Source organism: Salmo salar, chromosome 11 (assembly GCF_965601325.2).
Source record: "Salmo salar chromosome 11, fSalSal1, whole genome shotgun sequence".
NCBI lineage: Eukaryota > Metazoa > Chordata > Actinopteri > Salmoniformes > Salmonidae > Salmo > Salmo salar.
In genome coordinates, this window is record NC_138301.1 from 79,119,310 (window position 1) to 79,132,404 (window position 13,095).

The 13,095-nt window shown below is 39.6% G+C and overlaps 1 protein-coding gene across 1 annotated transcript in view; it reads left to right on the forward strand.

The window, feature by feature from the left end:
* The first annotated feature begins 13,023 nt into the window (after window positions 1-13,023).
* The window catches only part of LOC106562896 (mitogen-activated protein kinase kinase kinase 1), an 81,563-nt gene continuing 81,491 nt past the window's right edge, over window positions 13,024-13,095 (forward strand). The window contains exon 1 of the mRNA XM_082957558.1: window positions 13,024-13,038. Within this exon, the coding sequence (XP_082813684.1) occupies window positions 13,024-13,038 (15 nt within the window). The remainder of the gene's footprint in view (window positions 13,039-13,095) is intronic.

Here is a 13,095-nt window from a genome sequence, read left to right on the forward strand (position 1 = left end):
ATCAGGAGGTGAAATGCAAAACTGACCTTGGATCATTAACTCTGGGACTACTACATCTCTATCTGTATTTCAATGTAAAGCATCTATTTTTAATAATACTTCCTGTTGACCTGACCTCTCACCTATGATCATGCTCTGCCCTCTGTGTCAGCCAGTTCAGATGCGGGAGGGGTTCACCGACACAGCTGATATAACCTAGAGGATTTAGGGAAAAGGGGGAGAGGGATGAAGTGAAGGAGAGAGACTGTTATTGTGTGTGTGTGGTCTCACCTGGTGTCCACACTAAGTGGCCAAAGAGTACTTTATGCTGAAAAACAGACACATGAGGTCAAACAATAGAAGATAATGTCATTATTAAACATAAATACCACTTGAAGCTTGATGATGACTTGATCATTTGAATCAGCTGTATAGTGCTAAGGCAAAAACAAAAATGTGCACAGGTGTTTGGAGCATTCTGATATGCCACAGCTGGTGAGGTGTCAGGCCTCTGTACTTAAGGGGGATTATTCCATCTCTCTGTGAAATGCTGCAGATCTGCCCGCAGACGAGGTAGGAACACATATCCCACACAGAAGAGGTGGATAGAATTTGACAGGTCAAGGTATTCTTCTTCCAAACTGTGCATGTGAGACAGGATCCATGTACAACAAGACAGGCAGAGAGGAAGAGAGAAACAGAACACAGACAGTTTAATTACCTCAGGTTATGGTCACTTTTGCCAGCAATAAAGCTTCCACGGCCTGTTCCTCGGACAGTGAACATACATCTGGCAGTATCTACATTTTCGACCCCTTGATCAGCTCGCACTCTGAAAGTAAAGAAAATAGCTTATTTTTTGTAGATATGAAAACAATAACTGAGATGACCGTTCAGTCTAAAGCAGCAGATGTCATTTTCAGGATATGTCAATACAGCACAGAAAGCTTAACACCAGACTGGTATTGTGGTTGTTCATTATGTGATGGGAAAAATGCAATATATATACAAAATACTATACTTACCTTCCTTGAAGCATTGGAATTAAAAGTGAAATGTTTAACCTATTAACCTGCTTCATTATTTATGTATTACCAGTTGATGAAGGACAACTCCAATTTCATACATCATTGAAAATTTGTCTACGAATAAGTAAGAATAAAAAAGTTAAATAACTTCTTAGATTTGATGGAGACATTATACATCTTAGTACCATATCAATTTATGATTTGTATCAATGTGGACGAGAGACAGGGGAGCAGGATCAGAGTATTTTTGCCGAGCAATGCAACGAAGCTGGATCATTCTGGCAATGATACCTGCACCATCTACAAGCTGCAAAGCCTCTTTGCCATTGTACACGATGACTTCCTTTGACCATTCTAAAGCCCGCATGGGGCATCCTTGCCTTAATGGCACTGACTTTCTGGTCTAACTCTTCATCTGACATATCAGAATAGCGTTCCCTGACAGACAGTGTTCTTTTATCCTTCTGTAAATAAAGCTAACCGTTACACTGTCATGAAATATGATTATATATCGACTATGAAACAAATACGACATGGCCTGCTTCTGAGTTGCCATGAGATAATGTTACATTAATTCAACTGAAAATGGCGAGAACAGGTGTTCGTAGCTAAATGCTTTGGCTGGCTTGAGAATAATAATTGCATGATTTATCATTCTACGGTATGTATGTATCTATGTAATATAGTAAAATGTTATGAACCGACACTGAATCGTAGGAGCTAACTACTAGCTATGTAAAAATTGGATGGAAGAACGCCCAGTGCTGCTTACCTGAGATGCCATCATCACAGTCCTTCGTAGGTGTTAGACAGAAGAACGCCCAGTGCTGCTTACCTGAGATGCCATCATCACACAGTCCTTCTTCGTTGGTGTCCGCTATGACTTCCTTTGTGTCGGAAAGAAAGGAAAGAAATTGACACTCGGAAAATGATCAAAATGGAGGGTGGTTGATAGCGAAATGAAATTGGAGTTTTGTTTTCAAATACATTTTTTGTTCTCAAAATATTTTTAGGGAATAAAATGCATAAAGTTTTGCGCTCTATTACAAAATATTTGATTGAAAACATTTTTTTTAACTTTGAACCCTCGTTTTTGCTTTCAGAACAATTATATTTGATTGAAAATAAAGTTACTTTCAGAAAAATTATTTTTGACTTGAAAATAAAAAAGCTTTGCTCTCGACAAAAAGACATCCATTTGTTGCAAGTTTGGGAGAGTGCTAATAGCTGAACAATAGACTATTCAACCTTTACTAAAGAATAGTCTAATAGCCGAGCTAGGTGTGAAAGGACAGGGGTTTATCACAGATCAGATTTGCCGACTAAGGGGGAGTTAGAGCACTGATTATGCTTTTGGGTAGCAATGCACTACTGTCTCTAACTGACAATGAATGGGCAATATAAACCAAATAATATAAACCAGAGCGAAACTGTCTGAATTTACCCAGAGCGTTTTTCGTTTTTCATGGAATAGAAACACCATAATATTAATCAAATGAATTAAGCAAGTACCAGTCAAAGGTTTGGACACACCTACTCATTCCATGATGTTTCTATATTTTTACTATTTTCTACATTGTAGAATAATAGTGAAGACACAACTATAAATAACACATGTGGAATCAGTTAAGAACTCATTCTTATTTACAAGGACACTCTACTCCTTCCTCCCCAACGGGGATTTGAACCCCGGTCTCCAGCGTCTGTGCAATATGGAAGACTATCAAATGCTTCTCAAAGATGCCCTCTGGTGGTCAAACTAGCAATATCTTGCAGTAACAGAAAAAATAGCTGAGAATTAAATGACGTGCCACAGAATGCTGCAGCAGCTCGCAAGGAGTGCCGCAGTATGACGCAACTTTTAAAAGAGGAACCACTGTAGCTGGCTTTAGCTAGGCTAAAAACAAAGCAAGCTCGCTAGCCTTTTAGCTCCCCACAGCTCTGTGTGAAATAATCACATTCATAATTAAATAATATGCACTGGCAAATATTCTTATACTTGCCAGTGTAACCTGTAACATTATCCCAGTTTAAAATGCTGCTTGAGTGTATTCACTCCCATATCAACTAAAAATAGAATGTTATCATGTTTTGGTCGTGGAGAAAAAGCACACATTTCGCAGCTGTATTTACTAGTAGCCTGAAATCTCTATTACTTTTAAACAAAATACATTTTTTGGATGGATTCTAATAAATCTACAATGTTGTTTGGTTTATTGTTTGAACAGTCGCTGAGATTATATTTGTTTATCAATGCAAAATTGGCTACTTTGATGCATAGCCTATAGATCAGATCAGGGAACCAAGAAAGCTTCATTGCCTACACAAGACTACTCCAACGGCTACGGAAGGGATGATACAGTGTGGTAAAATGTTCATGTGGCACAGGAGTACGTCAAATGTTGGAGCGCACTACAAGGAGCCACCCCTTTTGTGGCGAAAAACGACATTGCAACACTGCGTTACGGTCCGTTTGCTTATTCTGTGTAGACAGACCCCTTAAGAGTGCTTTAACAATATCCTAGGAACAGTATCCTAGGGAGCAATGTCAGGGCTGGATGGTGATAATATTCCCAGCTGAATTGGGAACATGTGACACTACCACACTTGGATGTTAAGATTTTAAATGGTGGATGCATGGGCTGTCTTGCGGTATGAACAATGTGTAAATTTGAGTTATATCAATGATTACACAGTTTGCAGAAGACAATTTCCATTCTGTCTGTCCAATAGCTTGCCAGTCGGTTGAAGAATTACGGTCAAGGCCGGCCCATTAATTGTGACAATCTAATAAGAAAACGTCAATTAACTGAAACGCCTTTGAAATTCACAGAACATGTCATGTGGTTTTACGAACTTTGTACTATTTATGTATCCACTGAAAGTATTTATTAACTTGGGGAAATTACCTATGCCTGCTATGTTTGCACTTTTATGGCCACTGTACTTCTGAGGCAGCAAAGTGATGTAACACCTACCATGTTTGCAGGTCAGATACATAAGATACCAGCAGCTGTCTACTTTAGCTCCGGTATGACTAGAATGCACAGCAGAGGAAGTCATGGAAGTCATGTTTTGTTTGTGAAATTAACATGCAAGTGGGACTATACCGTGTAACATGGAACAAAGAAACCATGGAGTCTCATTAGAGAGACATTATGGCTTTGTGAACTTTAGACCAAGATTGGCCCTCAAAAGGGCATCTAGCACAAGTTTGTTTGGTGGTTGTGTGTGTCTTTGTCTAGAATGTTCCAGAGACCTTGAGATGTTAGTGTTTTAGCATTGTTTGGAGAACTGATGTTCTCATAGTTCTCTGTAGCTTGGGTTTTTGTGTTCTACGACACCAGGAGCCATATTGACTGCATTTCCAGCTAGGAAATAGCTACTTTGCATAGTTATTCTCTTTGCAGCTGTCATTGGAATTCCTTCTATAGCGTCCTCTACCTGCCTTTGACACGTGCATTGGGATTGTCCAAGCCTTGTTTGAAAAGGGAGAGAGAGAATGAGATTGAGCCAGCCAACCCCCCCCCCTAGAACCAGTGTTCATCCTACCTCATGAGCACCCTGCTCTTTGGAGGCCATGCTCCACTTTCAGCGGAGTGGGCCATTAATGTGTGCTCGTGTGTGCTCGTCAGGGCACTGCGCACAATCACACTGATACGCTGGGGGGAAAGAGAGCCCTGGGGAAGAGGGGGGCTGCTGCTGGTAGGCAGTGGTGGAAAAAGTACTCAGTTGTCATACTTGAGTAAAAGTAAAGATTCCTTAATAGAAAATGACTCAAGTGAAAGTCACCCAGTAAAATATTACTTGAGTAAAAGTCAAAGTATATGGTTTTAAATGTACTACAGTGGTGGAAAAAGTACTCAATTGTCATAAAATTCCTTGTATTAAGCAAACCAGATGGCACAATTTATTTATATATTCCAGGGGCACACTCCAACAAAATAATTTTCAAACACAGTATTTGTGTTTAGTGAGTCCGCCAGATTAGAGGCAGTTGGGATGACAACGCGTTATATTGATAGGTGCGTGAATTGGACCATATTGCCTGGTTTGTGTGTTGATGAGAATGCTGAGGGCTCCCAGGTGAGGTTAGTGGGGATTCCCCCGCTGTGAGAGGTAAGGTTTGGAGATGGTGGGGTCCTGACGTCCCCCCCATACACCCCACCACAGTGGGGGCCGAGCGCTCTGAAAGACTCTGGTTGGGAGGAATTTCTCTGCATTCCATCTACATTCCAGAGCCAAGCAATGGGCACTGAACTAAGCAATGAGCGCACAAAGCTCCCACTTGCCACCTGCGTCAGTTGTAGTGGTATGACTCAGACAAACTGATTGTGTAGCTACTTTTGTGACTTTAAAGGCGAGACAATGGCATGCTGCCTTACTAGCACTAAATTCAGAAGTTAGCAACACTTAAATGAAAGCTTCAGATTATTTCCAAATATATGATCTAGAGAAAGTGAATGCCTGATGAGTTAATTCTGTCAGCAGCCTAAATCATTTGTGATTATGGAATAGAGAGATCTTTCAAAGGCAGGGTTACAGCTTTAGTCCAACATTTGATAGATTTCTACTCTTGTATTTGTTTCAAATCAAAACTAGAGAACTCAGCTAGAAAAATATTGGGAAACAAACTAAATTGCTATTAAATGGGTAGACCTGTCATTACTCAAGCATAGTTGGGCATTAAATCTCAACTGTGAATTGAACATGTCTTGTTGTCAGATACTGAGAGGCTAAATTCATTATTTGCCTTAAACTACGGATTTGTGTGGTTTCATGAGATGAGAAATTGGTCAATATATTATAACTTCCATGATGTGCATCTTTAAGTGCTCTGCACCAAGTATGCTGATACATACTATAGGTCAATTGCAAGTTGGATAATATTTTGTTTTCAGAGCATTAAAAGAGCACTTGAGGTAAATCTATTGTAGCCAAGATATCAATCTTGTGGTAATTTCAGCAGAAAGTCAATGTTTCTAGAGGTTAGTTGGTTCTTCAAGTCTCCAAAGGTACACCAGAGTCCAGTTTCCTGTTTTGCATAATATTTGACATGAACTCAGCTTTTACCTCTTGCAAGGTGACCCAGTTACACTCCCAACCAGGGATGGGATTTGGACCCAAACCTCTTCAGGCCAGCAAACAAAACAGCAGTTTATGTCAGAGAGGGACAAAATGAGTCTGTGCAGATATGTCCGACCGACTCTGCTCAAACCTTTTCATGGTATTGGCTTTCTTAATAAGTCGTGGTTGTGTTTGTTGCATCATCTTTAGGAAATCAATTTTTTTTACGTACAGCTGAAGTCAGAAGTTTACATACACTTAGGTTTGAGTCATTAAAACTAGTTTTTCAACAACTCCACAAATTTCTTGTTAACAAACTATAGTTTTGGCAAGTCGGTTAGGACATCTACTTTGTGCATGACACAAGTCATTTTCCAACAATTATTTACTGACCCATTATTTCACTTATAATTGACTCTATCACAATTCCGTGTGTCAGAAGTTTACATACACTAAGTTGACTGTGCCTTTAAACAGCTTGGAAAATTCCAGAAAATGATGTCATGGCTTTAGAAGCTTCTGATAGGGTAATTGACATCATTTGAGTCAATTGGAGGTGTACCTGTGGATGTATTCCAAGGCCTACCTTCAAACTCAGTGCCTCTTTGCTTGACATCATGGGAAAATGAAAAGAAATCAGCCAAGACCTCAGAAAAAAAATTGTAGACCTCCACAAGTCTGGTTCATCCTTGGGAGCAATTTCCAAACACCTGAAGGTACCACGTTCATCTGTACAAACAATAGTACGCAAGTATAACCACCATGGGACCACACAGCCAACATACCGCTCAAGAAGGAGACACGTTCTCTCCCCTAGAGATGAACGTACTTTGGTGCGAAAAGTGCAAATCAATTCCAGAACAACAGCAAAGGACCTTGTGAAGATGCTGGAGGAAACAGGTACAAAATTATCTATATCCACAGTAAAACGACATAACCTGAAAGGCTGCTCAGCAAGGAGAAGCCACTGCTCCAAAACCGCCATACAAAAGCCAGACTACGATTTGCAACTGCACATGGGGACAAAGATTGTACTTTTTGGAGAAATGTCCTCTGGTCTGATGAAACAAAATAGAACTGTTTGGCCATAATGACCATCGTTATTTTTGGAGGAAAAAGGAGGAAGCTTGCAAGCCGAAGAACACCATCCCAACCGTGAAGCACAGGGGTGGCAACATCATGTTGTGGTGGTGCTTTGCTGCAGGAGGGACTGGTGCACTTCACAAAATAGATGGCATCATGAGGGAAAATGATGTGGATATATTGAAGCAACATCTCAAGACATCAGTCAGGAAGTTAAAGCTTGGTCGCAAATGGGTCTTCCAAATGGACAATGACCCCAAGCATACTTCCAAAGTTGTGGCAAAATGTCTTAAGGACAGCAACGTCAAGGTATTGGAGTGGCCATCACAAAGCCCTGTCCTCAAACCTATAGAAAATGTGTGGGCAGAACTGAAAAGCGTGTGCGAGCAAGGAGGCCTTCAAACCTGACTCAGTTACACCAGCTCTGTCAGTAGGAATGGGCCAAAATTCGTCCAACTTATTGTGAGAAGCTTGTGGAAGGCTACCCGAAACGTTTGACCCAAGTTAAACAATTTAAAGGCAATGCTACCAAATACTATTTGAGTGTATGTAAACCTCTGACCCACTGGGAATGTGATGAAATAAATAAAATCTGAAATAAATAATTCTCTCTACTATTATTCTGACATTTCACATTCTTAAAATAAAGTGGTGATCCTAACTGACCTAAAACAGGGAATTTTTACAAGGATTAAATGTCAGGAATTGTGGAAAACTGAGTTTAAATGTATTTGGCAAAGGTGTATGTAAACTTCCGACTTCAACTGTACCTACCGGTAGCATTTCCGCCCAATGACATCACCTCTGTCTGTAGTAAATCTCTTAAAAAAGTCTGAGGCAGGGAAGCTTGATTTTTCCATCTTTGCATCAGATTGCTTTTGAGGCCCTCATTCATTTTTGTTCTTCCTATCTTACCAACTCTTTATCTGAATTGACAGGGGTGGCAGTGTATGGTTTCAAACCGGCAGCTTGTGGAATGCATCTTTCAAAATCTTGTGAAATATCTCAGGTCATGCTGTTGTTTTTTCCCTCGCCTGTCCACGTGATCTGAAGCGGAAGTGGGGAATTGCTCCTCTTGATATTGGTTGACCAGTTTCAGTCTGTCAGGCATGTATATTGCAGGATATCGGCTTGGACTTATTTCCCCTTTCTGACCTAAACTGCTGTTTTGTTTGCTTGCCTGCGAGGAAGTTAACTTCTATGGGAAACGTGGGACGTGAGCGTCCCACTCTATTCAACAGCCAGTGGAAGACCGTGGCGCGAAATACAAAACCTTAAAAATGCTATAACTTAAATTTCTCAAACATATGACTATTTTACACCATTTGAAAGACAAGACTCTCGTTAATCCAACCACATTATCCGATTTCAAAAAGGCTTTACAGCGGAAGCAAAACATTAGATTATGTCAGGAGAGTACCCAGCCGGAAATAATCACACAGCCATTTTCAAAGCAAGCATATATGTCACAAAAACCCAAACCACAGCTAAATGCAGCACTAACCTTTGATGATCTTCATCAGATGACACTCCTAGGACATTATGTTATGCATGTTTTGTTCAATCAAGTTCATATTTATATTAAAAAACAGCTTTTTACATTAGCATGTGATGTTCAGAACTAGCATACACACCGAAAACATCCGGTGAATTTACTAAATTACTCAGCATAAACGTTCACAAAATACATAACAATTATTTTAAGAATTATAGATACAGAACTCCTTTATGCAATCGCGGTGTCAGATTTTAAAATAGCTTTTTGTCAAAAGCACATTTTGCAATATTGTGAGTACATAGCTCGGCCATCACGGCTAGCTATTCAGACACTCGCCAACGTCGAGGCTCAGTAAACTCAGAATTACTATTAGAAAAATTAGATTACCTTTGCTGTTCTTCGTCAGAATGCACTCCCAGGACTTCTACTTCAACAACAAATGTTGTTTTGGTTCCAAATAATCCATAGTTATATTCAAATAGCTTCGTTTTGTTTGTGCGTTCAGGTCACTATCCAAAGGGCGACGCGCGGGCGCATTTCGTGACAAAAAAATTCAAAATGTTCCTTTACCGTACTTAGAAGCATGTCAAACGCTGTTTAAAATCAATTTTTATGCGATTTTTCTCGTAAAATAGCGATAATATTCCAACCGGACAACTTTGTATTCATTCAAATAGGTAAAGAAAAAAAATGGTGGTCTCTCGTGACTGCGCATTTCCAGGCTCTGAGCCACCAGGCAGACCACTCTCAAACAGAGTTCATGTACCTTGCCCAGAGACAGCAGACGCTCCAATCCACTTCTGGCGCCTTCAGAGAGCCAATGGAAGCCTTAGAACATGTCACGTAACCCCAAAGATACTGTAATTTCGATAGAGATGCAACAGTTGGACCACAAATTGTCAGACAGGCCACTTCCTGCTTGTAATCTTCTCAGGTTTTTGGCTGCCATATGAGTTCTGTTATACTGGCTGACACAGAGGGCAGAGCATGATCATAGGTGAGAGGTCAGGTCAACAGGAAGTATTATTAAAAATAGATGCTTTACATTGAAATACAGATAGAGATGTAGTAGCCAGTTTAATCCCGTGGCACGTTATTCAAATTCCTCAAAAATGCAAAAACTTCAATTTTTCAAACATATGACTATTTTACACCATTTAAAGATAAGACTCTCGTTAATCTAACCACATTGTCCGATTTCAAAAAGGCTTTACAACGAAAGCAAAACATTAGATTATGTCAGGAGAGTACCCAGCCAGAAATAATCAGACACCCATTTTTCAAGCTAGCATATAATGTCACAAAAACCAAAACCAGAGCTAAATGCAGCACTAACCTTTGATGATCTTCATCAGATGACACTCCTAGGACATTATGTTATACAATACATGCATGTTTTGTTCAATCAAGTTCATATTTATATCAAAAACCAGCTTTTTACATTAGCATGTGACTAGCATGTGACTAGCATTCCCACCGAACACTGCCGGTGAATTTACTAAATTACTGACGATAAACGTTCACAAAAAACATAACAATTATTTTAAGAATTATAGATACAGAACTCCTCTATGCACTCGATATGTCCGATTTTAAAATAGCTTTTCGGTGAAAGCACATTTTGCAATATTCTCAGTAGATAGCCCGGCATCACAGGGCTAGCTATTTAGACACCCAGCAAGTTTAGCACTCACCAAAGTCAGATTTACTATAAGAAAAATGTTATTACCTTTGCTGTCTTCGTCAGAATGCACTCCCAGGACTTCTACTTCAATAACAAATGTTGGTTTGGTCCCAAATAATCCATTGTTATATCCAAATAGCGGCGTTTTGTTCGTGCGTTCAAGACACTATCCGAAAGGGTAAATAAGGGTGACGAGCATGGCGCAATTTGTCACAAAACATTTCTAAATGTTCCATTACCGTACTTCGAAGCATGTCAACCGCTGTTTAAAATCCATTTTTATGCCATTTTTCTCATAAAAAGCGATAATATTCCGACCGGGAATCTGCGTTTAGGTAAACAGACGAAAGAAAATAAAGCATGGGGTCGACTCGGGCACGCGCCTAAGCCCATAGTACTCTGATCGGCCACTTGCCAAAAGCGATAATGTGTTTCAGCCAGAGCCTGCCTCGATATCGTTCAGCTTTTTCCCGGGCTCTGAGAGCCTATGGGAGCCGTAGGAAGTGTCACGTTATAGCAAAGATCCTCAGTCTTCAATAAAAAGAGCCAAGATGAAACACAACTTGTCAGACAGGCCACTTCCTGCATGGAATCTTCTCAGGTTTTGGCCTGCCATATGAGTTCTGTTATACTCACAGACACCATTCAAACAGTTTTAGAAACTTTAGGGTGTTTTCTATCCAAAGGGCAGGAGTAGTAACCAGATTAAATCGGGTACATTTTTTATCCGGCCGTGTCAATACTGCCCCCTAGCCCTAACAGGTTAAAAATCATACAATGTGATTTTTCTGGATTTTTGTTTTAGATTCCGTCTCTCACAGTTGAAGTGTACCTATGATAAAAATTACAGACCTCTACATTCTTTGTAAGTAGGAAAACCTGCAAAATCGGCAGTGTATCAAATACTTGTTCTCCCCACTGTATATATAACATTTCTTACCAAGCCTATCCATAAGTCCACGCAAGTTTCTTCAACTCTCTTCTGAGTGTAATTAGAACGATGTTGATGTCGTGCCGTGATGCCAGCAGATTACAGATTGCCTTTGCCAATCGCGCTGGATAAGAGCGTCTGCTAAATGACGTAAATGTAAAATGTAAATGTTATCGTCTTCATGAATATAAGCAAGTCATGTCTGCTAAATAATCAAGTTAGGTTTCTCCAGAAATAAATTATTCTAAATAAGATTGGCTTTATGTACAAATTAGTGAGAATGTCTCACCCCATGTTCAAGAATTGCCTTTTTCTCGCTCACTCTAGGTTAAATGAAAACAAAATCTCCAAAATATTGTTACTTTTTAAACAAAGCGATTATTATTAATACATTTATAAATATATAAAAGCCCCTTAGATATTCTCAGATATTCTCACAGATCCTAATGGAAAATGCCCCTTAGATATTCATTTAGAGTCCTCCAATCCTCTAAATGTAATTATTAGAATTATAAAACTAGGTTGCAGAAATGTTATGCTCTTAGCGTAACCTTTATTTAACTAGGCAAGTCAGTTAAGAACAAATTCTTATTTACAAGAACAGCCTATTCTTTAGCTATATAGCCCAGTACTGTACTGCCGACAGTTACGTTGTACAGCACCATATTGTCTGTTCCATTCTAATGGAAACTGAGGGTTTTTTGTTTTTCTTGGAATAGAAAAAACGTAATATTAATCAAATAAATTGTTAATTAATTACACAAGTACCAGTCAATATGCTGGACACTACAGCATACAATGATATTCTAGACAATTCTGTGCTTCCAAGCTTAGGGAAGGCCCTTTCCTGTTTCAGCATGGCAGATGAATTGGAACGCCGACTGTGAGCCAGGCCTAATTTCCCAACATCAGTGCCTGACCTCACTAATGCTCTTGTTGCTGAATGGAAGCAAGTCCCTGCAGCAATGTTCGAACATCTAGTGGAATGCCTTCCCAGAAGAGTGGAGGCTGTTCTAACAGCAAAGGGGAGACCAACTCCATATTAATGCCCATGATTTTGGAATGAGATGTTCGACGATCAGGTGTCCCCATACTTTTGTTCATGTAGTGTTTATCATATTATGATGGTCTTCATCCATAACCATGGTTACATGGTTATACGGTAATTGTTCCAGCCCTATAAACACACACTGAGAGACACACACACACACTGTTACACATGGAGAGACACACACAAACACCGACACCAACAGAAGCATATATATAAACATGTACGTCCAAACGCATATAAAGATAAGCCCTCATATGTCCACACATTAACATATAAATCCATGTATCTCCACATGCATAAACACATGTCCATATAAATATACACTCACATGCAGGAATGTTACACACATGAAATATACAAACCGATACACACACACAAACATCACAGAACAACACAAACAGTACATATGTGCTTTGCTTACTGTGTCACACTCAACATTATAGATACAAGCGACTATCAAATATTCCCTACTCTACTAAAGACTGATATGATACTGTTATTGCTTTGAAATAAAGATTTTTTTTTCATGACTAAGTGAAATCTAGCAGACTAAGGGAATTGGACATTTTCCAACTCTGGGCATTGCTCTATTAAATTGCAGCCAGTCTATCACAGCAGACACAGATGCTGACTTCTAAATGTACCTTTAGTCTAGCCCCTGTGTGCCATTCAGAGGGAGAATGGGCAAGACAAAAGATTTAAATGCCTTTGAACGGGGTATGGTAGTCGGTATCAGCCACACTGTTTTGTCTCAAGAACTGCAAAGCTGCTGGG